The 11,123-nt window shown below is 38.2% G+C and overlaps 1 protein-coding gene across 1 annotated transcript; it reads left to right on the plus strand.

Annotated features, from left to right (window-relative positions):
* Window positions 1-414: 414 nt before the first annotated feature.
* LOC113237004 (2-oxoglutarate dehydrogenase, mitochondrial-like) lies at window positions 415-10,526 on the plus strand (the record flags this gene model as incomplete). Its single annotated transcript, XM_026473244.1, has 6 exons — window positions 415-566; window positions 1,676-1,863; window positions 4,380-4,476; window positions 8,316-8,508; window positions 9,549-9,845; window positions 10,312-10,526. Coding segments are annotated over 6 exons (1,072 nt in total), but the record flags the coding sequence as incomplete, so codon positions are not given.
* Window positions 10,527-11,123: the final 597 nt, after the last annotated feature.

The following is an 11,123-nucleotide window of genomic DNA, read 5'->3' on the forward strand; positions in this document are numbered from 1 at the left end:
TTGTATTTAACTGTTTTCTAATTATTATTATTAATACAAAGATCGAACACTAAGGAAAAATCCTTGGATCTATCTGGATTCGAACCAGTGCCTACAGTATACCGTGTCGGACGTTCTCCCAATGGAGCTACGGAACGAACCAGCAGACCTTTTCTACGTCTATTTCTTTGTTAAAAATTTGCAATTTGTATGTGTTGTACAATAAAGTGTTTACATACATATACACTTTACGATTTTTTACGACTTATTTCTCGTTGCGCCATCTGTGAGAAAACTATGAAAGTTTTCTATTATTTTGACTATTTTTGTACAAAAAACAGTCCATTGATTACCGTTGCCCAGGCGCCAGTGACAGGTCATGACGTAATACTACGTAAGACGATGTAGTCTGTAATTTTGTTACAATATCCTCAGAAATACTTTTTCTAAAAGCTTTATCACTTTTTTTATCAGGCATCACGTATACCATCATCAAGGCGTAGACGGCGCGACGTATCGCGTTCTCGACACCATCTACCCCGATCAAGCGGAGTATCATCTACATAATAGCTCCTTGTCCGAATATGGTAAGTTTCCCTAGACTTTGCTTTTCATGGCGACCGTGAGTAGGCATTATTTAGGCGTCCATGCTACATCGTCGACCTCAGCGACACTTTTCATTAGGTGAGATGGAGGGCAAATGTACACTTATTTTGTTACGAAAAAAATCTGAATCAAAATTATTATAGATGGTAAATGTAATTATATGTATAGTAGCAGTAGAGCGCCTTGTGAAAGAGTTCATCCAGGGTAGTACTGCCACCTTGCCTATTTCTACCGCCAAGCAGTAATGTGGTCATTACTGCATTCCGGTTTTGAAGGGTAAGGGTGCTTAAAATTACAGGCATATGGGACTTGTCAACTTATGTCTCAGGGTGATAGGTGCACTGGTAGTACCCGTCAGATCTTTGCGATTTAAAAATGTGGCGCTGCAACTGTTGTGGACAGGCGTGTCGCTTTCCACCACGCGTACGACTTGTTCGTCCAGTCACTTGGTAGCATAAAAAAAATTAGATATCGATGCCTTACTTTCTCAAACGCGTACCTTATAAAGAGTCATTACTCAGGAGATGGCAAAACTTTCGATTTATTTTAAATTTCTTATCAAGGATGTTAATTTGGATGCATTACTTTAAGAATGGGTTAAAGCCAGTGCGTAAATAAGAAGGAAATGTGATGTCAAATCAGCCTGCAAAATTTGTATATACAACATTGACTTACAATTATATGGACGTCGGGTCCGCGCTAAAAAGTGTCCGCACTTGTAAGGCGCTAAAATCGTATACAGAGCGCGACACTCCGCTTTAGTCTTCATTTGTTCTACTGACAGCGCGATACTGCAATGACATTACAATTTAAATTTCGAATAGGTTGACTTGGGACATTTTTTTTCGTGGTTTTTGTATTAGACCCGTCGTCCATTTATTTGTAAGTCAATGATATACAATCCATTTTTTGCATTTCAGTAATGTTGTGTTTTAAAATACGAGTTTGAGAATGTAAGGCGACAATATGGACATTTGTATTCGGTTGCATTCGGAAATCCGATGAATGCCGAGAGACATTAAAAAAATTATTTACTGTAAGTTACTTCTCATTATTCAAACGAATATAAAGACCATACTCTTGTTTGAAGGTATCCTGGGCTTCGAAACCGGATATTCCTACTCAAGTCCACACTGCCTGGCGATCTGGGAAGCACAATACGGCGATTTCGCAGACACTGGACAGGCAATGTTCGACACATTCATCTGCAATGGCGAGAGCAAATGGATTTGTCAATCGGGCGTCATAATGCAACTACCACATGGCATTGATGGAGCTGTTAGTTTCTTGTAATTTTTTTTGCAATGGGTCCATTTTTTGTCCCTCTTTCGTCCCCCCGATATTGATTAGTCGGAGTCCTTGAACATTGTTTGTTTGTTATAATTATTAATACAAAGATAAGATCGAACTCTCAGAAAAAATTCTTCGATCCGGACGTATTCAAACCGACGTCTTCTAGTATACCGTGCCAGACGCTACCAACTAAGACACGGAACGAACCAGCGAACTTCACGAATTTTTCTATGTGCTTGTTTGGTTTTTCAACGACTTTTTAGCCGTAGCGCCATCTATGAGAAATCTATGAAAGTATTTCATCACCCAGTGCAATACCTTTACAGTTACCTACCTTTACCAGCAGTAATTTCACATAAAAAATAATTGAATATCAATTTAATAAAATTTAAATATTGTTTTCTTTAAAATCTTCTTTATTTATTCTAATTTTTTTCCACCTTTCCACATTATATTATTGAGTATTTGCGTATTTAAAAAAAATTAATATAATGTTCTTATTCTTAATTAAGTTAAAATCCTACAATGTCAATTGTAAAATTGTAAAATAATATAATTTTCGCTCGTGGTAGAGCACTTTGAGAAAAGTACATCAATATAGCCCTAAGTAGCAGGAATAATGCATCATTTAATCCCTAGGGAGTAAAAAGTACCTACCTAATTTTTTAATAAACTTCGAGTGACCTAGGTCACAAACACAAACAGCCAGTTCTTGCTCTAGTTTGTGCCAAAAGGTAAAAGTTCAATAAGTGAAACAAAATGCGGGAGGAGTGACAGTTTACGTAACAGTTACGTCGCGCTGTACACGGGATAATTCCAACAAGATTTTTCTGACGATATTCAATAGCAAGTTGATTGAAAAAATGCCTACCAAATTAGTCAATTGTTAATAAAAAATAAACTATTTCTTAGCCAGGGCTGGTAGCTGTAAAGTTACCCAACTGAGTGACGAAATGCTTTCACAGGTTTCTCATAGATGGCGCTACGATTAAAAAGTCGTTGAAAACCAAATTCAAAGATCCAACAACAAGCCCATACAAAAATTCGTGACGTCAGCTGTTATTATTGAATATCAATTCAAAACGAATTTAAAAACTATTCCGTTGACAGTTGAAATTAATAGATAATCCACTTTGGCACTTGTTTCAATCAACTTGTTATTGGATATCGTCAGAAAAATCTTGTTGAAATTATCCCGTGTGCAGCGCGACATACTAGCAGTAAAGCTCCTTGTGAAAGAGTTCGTCCAAGGTAGTACTGCCTTACCTATTTCTGCCGCCAAGCAGTAATGTCAGCTAAAGGGTCGGGGTGTTGGTGAAATTACAGGCACATGGGACTTGTCAACTTATGTCTCAGGGTGACGACGGGCGCAGCGGTAGTGCCCCTCAGATCTTTGCAATTTAAAGCTCTGAGTGGCGCTGGAACTGTTATGGCCAGTCCATAGTATAGCGTACCATCAGGCGCACAACTTGTTCGTCCCGTTACTTGATATTATATTATAAAAAAAGCCTATTACATAAACTGTTACTTCTCCCTCACATCGCAGCTACCTCAGGAACCGACTCAATTAAGCGGTAGGTCTGTACTTCAGTTTTTTTTATACAACCTCTAATAAAAACCTCTATACGGGCAGCTGCTGTAAGTAGAGCCCAGAAACAGTCGTCGACTAAAATCGTAAATCTCGTAACCATCAGTCATGTGAACTTTTGAATAGGCACAGAAAAAATACTAGAAATAGTTATATGATAATCTATGAATATACCTTTATTTTGTAACTAAAATAGGTCTACAAATTATACTATACTTATGCTTAAGTAATTGCCCGATATTGCACTTGAAGAGTAAAGAAATTTCGTCTAAAAACGGCATTAACAGATTTTCGAATTTAGCCAACGCTTTGTAAAGGGAGTGATGTAATCATTGAGTATATAACCAGAATCAGAGACGAAATAATGGCCATCCGTCTCTGGCAACTCATCAGGCAAATGGGCCTTATATCACTTTTAAATATCAACTCTCGTTTGCGGTGAAATCACAAATTAGAAAGCTGAAATAGTACAGCGCCAACAACTGACCTGTGCGTAAGTCTCCGTATATTCCAAAAATATTCTGTATTTATTGTAATAAAGATAATATCTCTAACTATGGGGGGGCTGTTCCATTCGGTGGTGGGGGAAAAACAGCAAAACATCTAATTACAAAACAAACGGAATCACATTTCGTCTGTAATTAAATATGTAACTTTTAAATTTTTGTCCATTATAGCAAAGCTCAAGTTAAACTGGTCGATTTGAAGTGAAACAATTGACGGCACCCGTCAATCGTTTCGAATTTGGGCTGGCCAATCGGAGCGCAGTTGTCACCGTAGTGATTTGGCATAACAGTTTTCAAACAAATTAAATGACATTTCGTCTCTAATTCCGGTTATGTACTTGATGGATGTTGGTAATATACGTTATGTTATATTCTTTTGTCTAACGCTGTATGATGACGCCATACAGGGTCCTGAGCACTCATCGGCACGCCCTGAGCGCTATTTGATGCAGTGCGATGACGATGAAGACGCGTTACCCTCACTCGATGACAAAGATTTAGAATGTAAGTACAGTCAAGAATACATCAAACCTTTAGACTTGAGGCCGTTATAATCGCAAGGGACAGAGGCTTGATTTTAAATCTTAATTGTCAACTTTAACGTGCTCTTGGTCTTGTAGATCAGAGATTCCCAAATATTTTTGTCTCGTATACCACACCATGCCAATTTTTTTAACAAATTCATCATCTTCAAACCACAGTGCTAGTCAATTTGATACTTTTAACTCCATACTAAGAAACCTTATAATTTATCTACCTCAATTTCTTATTTGTTGTGATATGTTTACTTTATAGGTAATTTATATACCTTTTATAAGAAAGGGTTCTGGCTGTCATGTTGGCTTTCATATTATATACTCCGACCTAAATGGGTTTCTAACGTCTCATGCACCTCCTATTTTTTCCGCTGACATGGACGCTTTGCAGATTGGTCAATATGGACCACTTTGGGAATCAACGCTGCAGATATTTAATCTAAACTAGCAACCTAGATGATAGGTTTCGCCAGTGGCGGATTTACAGTTTTGGCCGCCCTAGGCCCCAGGCCATGTAGTCAGTACGAACCGCTCCTTTCTCAGCACTCATCATATACTGGTAGACTACATAATTAATTTCACTGTCACTCTGCCTATTGGTGGAAACCGCATGAAAATCGGTTCAGTAGTTTTTGAGTTATCGCGATCAAACAGACAGTCAGACGCGGTAGTAATAATATGTAGTGATGTAGTGACATTACATTATAGATATGTAACATATCTATATTTGTTCGGTATTCTGGCTGTGCTATTCAATCTATAATGATATCGAATGCCCCGCGTACTGACTGAAACGAAACTGGCTGCGCGGTGTCAACACCGACGTGTTGACGTTGGCAGTCAGTGTCGCTGTAAAAACCTATGAAACTTGCATGAAAATGTTTTAATTATTCCTTTAAATCTTTATCACTATTTCTGCGCCTGATTATTACAATACAAACGAACAAGACTGTGCCATATGCCCCGCTGAAGACTCACACTGCACCGCTGCCGTCGAAGGGAGGAACGCGAGAGTATTTCTATATCATCGCCCTAAATACAGTCCATCTTATAGCCGCGTGTCTCGGCTTTCCTACGCCACAATATTTTCTACATAAAAATTTAGGAAATTGATCTAAGATTATTGTTATACGATGCGGTGCAGTACGGTCCGCCGTAATGTGCGCGAGCCTTTGGAATATTTAGGTACTTTGAGTTATTTCTTGTCATCATCAGTGATTTTTTGTCACGATTGGCCGCCCTAGGCCCGGGCCTACTGGGCATTAGGGCAAATCCGCCACTCGGTTTCGCTGAAGTGAGCTCCGGTGCTATGTATCCGATAATCATCTGTACCACGTATCCAGTTAGTAGTAGTGTTTTAAGTAAAGGACGACAGACTTTGTCTATCGTCTGTTGGGGTGCACGAAAGGAGCCCTTCCCCGTAATTAAATAAATAAATAAATGCTAAAGGACTTGTGTTGTGGAAATCGGAAACAACTATGGTACCACAAACACCCAGACCCAAGGCAATACAGAAAAGTTAGTTTTCTACTCTGATCCGGCCGGGGATCGAACCCGGGACGTCAGAAATGGCGACACCATGGAAACCGGTGTGTAAGCTACTCGTCCACGTAAGCCGTCAAAATAATAGGGGTTAAAGTATGAAATTGCCGATTTGTACTGAAAATCTAAATTGTTTATTTTAATCAAAATAGTTGCCATTATTATCTATACATTGCTGCCATCTAATGGGAAGGTTATTAATGCCTTTGCGATAGAACTCCGACGATCTAGACTGCACAAACTGTGTGAAAGCATTTTGTACTGCCTCCTGGGAAGAAAACTTCTTGTCACGTACATAATTGTCCAAATCACGAAAAAAATGGTAGTCCGTTGGAGCAAGGTCTGGTGAATACGGAGGATGACGAATGGTTTCTAACTGCAGTTCCTGAAGGGTCAAAATGGTTTCTCGTGCTGTGTGAGGTCTCGCGTTGTCGTGGAGCAATAATGGTGAAGATCGATTCATGAGTCGGGGCTGTTTTACTGCTAGTTTTGTCAACATGGTTCGGAGTTCGGCACAATAGACATCTGCCGTTATTGCTTGACCAGATCGGAGAAAACTATAGTGAATAACACCATGCTGAGACCACCAAACAGTTACCATTACCTTTTTATTGGTAAGTTTTGCTTTAGGACACTGTTGTGGCATTTGACCTGGGGTCAGCCATTGCATTTTTCTTTTCCAGTTATCATAAAGAATCCACTTTTCATCACATGTTACAATTCGATCCAATATTCCTTCATTTCTGTACCGGTTCAACAAGGCAACACAAGTTTCAACACGCGTTTCTTTCTGCAGATCAGTCAAATCATGAGGCACCCATTTTTCGTATTTTTTTATTTTATTGATTTGACGCAAGTGAGTCAATATTGTGGGTAAGGTAACGTTAAACCATGCCGCTAATTCCTGGGTAGTTTGACTAGGATCGGCTTCCACTATCTCTCTTAATTCATCGTTATTCACCTGTGTGGGCGGTCTTCCTCGTGGCTCGTTCTTTAAGTCGAAATTTCCATCACGAAAGCGTTTAAACTCGTATTCAAAAATCACTCGGATTTTCGCAGTATCCATCTTTCTTGTCTAAATTGAATAACAAAAACAATTGAAAGTCGATATTCAAATGTTTCAAATTTAAAAAAAAAATCATAGAAACCATTTGAAAAAAGTTTCATTCGAAAACCTCAAACCATGAAGATTCTATGAAAATTCAAAGAACCTATTGCAATAAAACGGCAATTTCATACTTTAACCCCTAATATGTACAATTGATAATATTCACTGTACATCTGGTGCACTCTGGGGAATAATCAGCGAGAACCTTATGCCCATTTTCAAATCCCTTCTTAACGATGGCAAACATGTCCCATAGCTCAGATAAAGACAAAATATGGACATGACTTATAATTTTTACGAAAATGTATTATTTAGATGCATCGCAATAAAGAACACTTCATTCTGTATCGAATCATGGGTGCAAATTTATGCCATTGGGAACTTTATAAGTGCTCCTACGAAAAGCCAAGTATTTCTGCGGCGGTCTCGAATTACATACGTCAGACGGATAGCAGTTCACATGTTATAATGATCCACTAGTTTTTTTACGCGAATTAGAATGAGTTTTTCTCAGCACTAAAATATTGATGTCTATTGCGTTATTCTCGTTGAAAAGATGCTGCCAAATTGTTCACAACGAATGACAAAACAAAATCAGCTAAAAAACAGTCGGCTATTATACATTGCAAGTCTGAATGCCAACTTGGTCACATTGATTCCTGTAATGCAAGGAGATCAACGAGATAACGACAAATCTATAGTGCCTTTTTGAACTTTGGTTGACTTATTTTATGAACGGTTAACGGCTTCTCCACAAGGTGTTAGCGGTTTAAGTATGTGTAGGTATGTACATACATATCATCACGCCTGTCTGTATGCATGGTCTCTACCATGGACCTCCACCTGCTTCGCTCCTGACAAACCTTCGCCTCCTTTACTTCCATCAGTCTTGCTACTTTTAAATTTCAACCTGACCTTCTTTAAGGACATCCCCATTCTGATTCAGATATATGTATGATATAACGCGGTCTACCACTTCCCGTGTCTCGCTCCACATTCGCTCTGTAAATTTATGCCGTCAATCTACCGACATCCATTCTTTCTACATGATCAAAGCATCGAAGCATACCCCCTCTCTATCCTGATCACTACATCATTTTGTGTACGTAAGTGTTTTCTATTGTAAATTCGACCTAATAAAACTGTTAAAAATCCAGTGAAGCAGTTACGCGCGTGCAATTGGATCGTATGCAACGTGACAACCCCTGCGAACTACTTCCACTTGATCAGACGCCAGATTGCGATGCCGTTCCGTAAACCACTCGTGCTGTTCACGCCGAAGGTCGGCCTTAAGCATCCGTACTACCGGTCACCCTTCAAAGACTTCTTACTCGGCACTCGCTTCCAGAGGTGGGTATTGTAGTAACTAACCATACAGGGATGGGTAGTGATTGTGGAACTGCGGAGTGATAACTATCTATCTCAGAAAATGCCAATTAACAAAGACGATGCGAGATAATGAATTGTTATACCGTAAAGTAAGGTTTATTTCTTGACAAATTTAAGCGCTTGGTCACTGCATGCAATACGTATTCGTTCCGAATCCGAGAAAATACGTATATCGCTTGTATACCTAGAGATAAAATGAGCCCTGTGACTTTTCGGGCCGTAGGTACTTTCTCGAATTCTCGTTCTCCGTCCGCAATCCGTGCGAAACAATTATTGTCAAATAAGTAATACTCGCCAGATTAAAATACAATATCAGGTATGAAACTTCATTCACATCATGCGTGTTTTAATTTGCTCGTGTATTTTTTTTTTTTATTGGATAAGGTACAGCAACAGATTACAGATCCTAATTTACAACAGACAAAAACTATTCTACATGAATGGTTATAAACCTGCAACCTTATAGCTTTTATAGCCAAATTATAGCTATACACAACACTTTAGTATATATAATAAACAGTGGCACCTAGGAATTAACTATATATATATATATAATATATATATATATATATCTATATAATATATATATATATATATATATATATAACAAATAAACAGCACCATTAAGAGATATTACAAAAAAGAATGAAAAAGTTACGTAACAAAATTAAGGTGGTAGATATTACTTATTTGACAGTAATTATTCGCAGTAATAATAAAATTATGCTCAACGTTCTAAGGCAGGCATTTACACAGCGGGGATCTGTGGCGAGTCTACCTAACATAATGGAACAGCAAGGCGAAACTTGGTTTGTCACTTTCTAGTTAAGTTTTCATCATTCTCTATATTGTACTGCATCAACAGACGGTTTAGTGATATTGTAATATTACCATTTAACGTCACGGCATAATATGATCGTCAATGTGGAATTCATTGGCCTGGTTCGACTCACCCTGTTAACTAAATGATCGAAAAGGGATAATTAAAATTTCTGTTTCAGAGCGATTCCTGAATCCGGACCAGCGTCTAAAAATCCTGAAGGTGTGAAAAAGCTAATATTTTGTTCCGGAAAAGTGGCCATCACAATTGACGAACTTCGCAAAGAGAAGAAATTAGAAGACAAGATTGCCATGTGTCGAATAGAACAGATGTATCCGTTCCCATACGATATATGCCTGAAAGAAGCAGCGAAGTATTCTAAAGCGAAGGTGGCCTATTGTCAAGAGGAGCATAAGAATTGCGGACCCTTGTTCTTCGCCAGGCCTAGACTCCGGAATCTTTTGGGGACAGAAATCGAGTAAGTTTCGTTCGATCCCTAGAGAAGAGCAGAGAAATCTATGATCTTTGTTAAAAAGCAATCCAGGTTCAAGAAATTCTTAACTTCAACGGGACTGACAACCGGACTAAAATACTTAGCTTACATTGATTACGTCCGATGACATCCGTCCGAAACAATTACTATGAAATAAGTAGTACTCGATTAATAAACGCGTGATGCGATTGAGCATTACTTATTTGAGAGTAATTGTTGTAGACCCCAAGCCGCGTATATATATATTTTTTCAAATAAACTAACGTTATAGGCCTTTTGCAGGTTCCACGGTCACAGCTGACATGGTCAGTCAAATAGAAACGTTGGTTTGTTTGTAAGAACAAATATATACGCGGTTTAGATTTAAAAAAATTGGTACATTTCCTATGTGTAACAATCGCAAAAACCTAAGAACTCTATAAATACTTTCACAGTTAATACATTATTTTAGATGTATCACGAGACCACCTAGTCCAGCCTCTGCCACTGGAATCAAGTGGATTTTTCAGAAGGAACTCAAGGAACTCAAAGAAAACATTATCGCTGGTGTAGATGGCGCTGGACCACCTCCGTCTAGCCCAAAAAAGCCATGCTAGTTTCTGTCTTGGTTTGTTCGTTCGTCATTAGTCTTTATCGTCCTAATTCGTATCGTCTGACCTAATCCGCCTAATAAATTGTTTTATTGAATTAAATAACCGTTATTATTTGATAGCAGCCAAAGGTTTTTATCAGTAGAAGTTACAGTAGGTTCTAATTTTTGAAGTCCAATCTAAAAAGATATTACTTTTACGAGTTTTACAGAAGACGACGATGGCATTGCTAAGTTATTGTATTTTTTTTTGTGTTGCCAAGTGATTAAGGTAAGCGACACGCCGCGCCTGACCATGACAGTTGCAAGGTCAAAGGACACTGCCATTGCGCCCATCACCCTGAGACCTAAGTAGACAAATCCCATGTGCTTGTAATTCCATCAGCACTTCAAAACCGCAACGCAGTAATGCTCACATTATTGCTTGACGGCAAAAATAGATACGGTGGCAATACTTACTAATACGAACTCTTTCACAAGGAGCTCTTCTGCTACTAATTACTTTTAGGAGCTACTCGATTTTACAGAGTTGACGATGGCATTGCTAACCTATTTCATTTATAATTTATAGATATAATTTTCTCGCTATTGAATTCTCAAATTTAAACTTTTTTTAAATATAAAAAAAAAATATTTTTTTTAAAGAACTTTTATTATTTATTTTTTCTATTTTA

This window comes from Hyposmocoma kahamanoa, unplaced genomic scaffold (assembly GCF_003589595.1).
Source record: "Hyposmocoma kahamanoa isolate Upper Pololo Valley unplaced genomic scaffold, ASM358959v1 92397, whole genome shotgun sequence".
In the NCBI taxonomy this organism is placed as follows: domain Eukaryota; kingdom Metazoa; phylum Arthropoda; class Insecta; order Lepidoptera; family Cosmopterigidae; genus Hyposmocoma; species Hyposmocoma kahamanoa.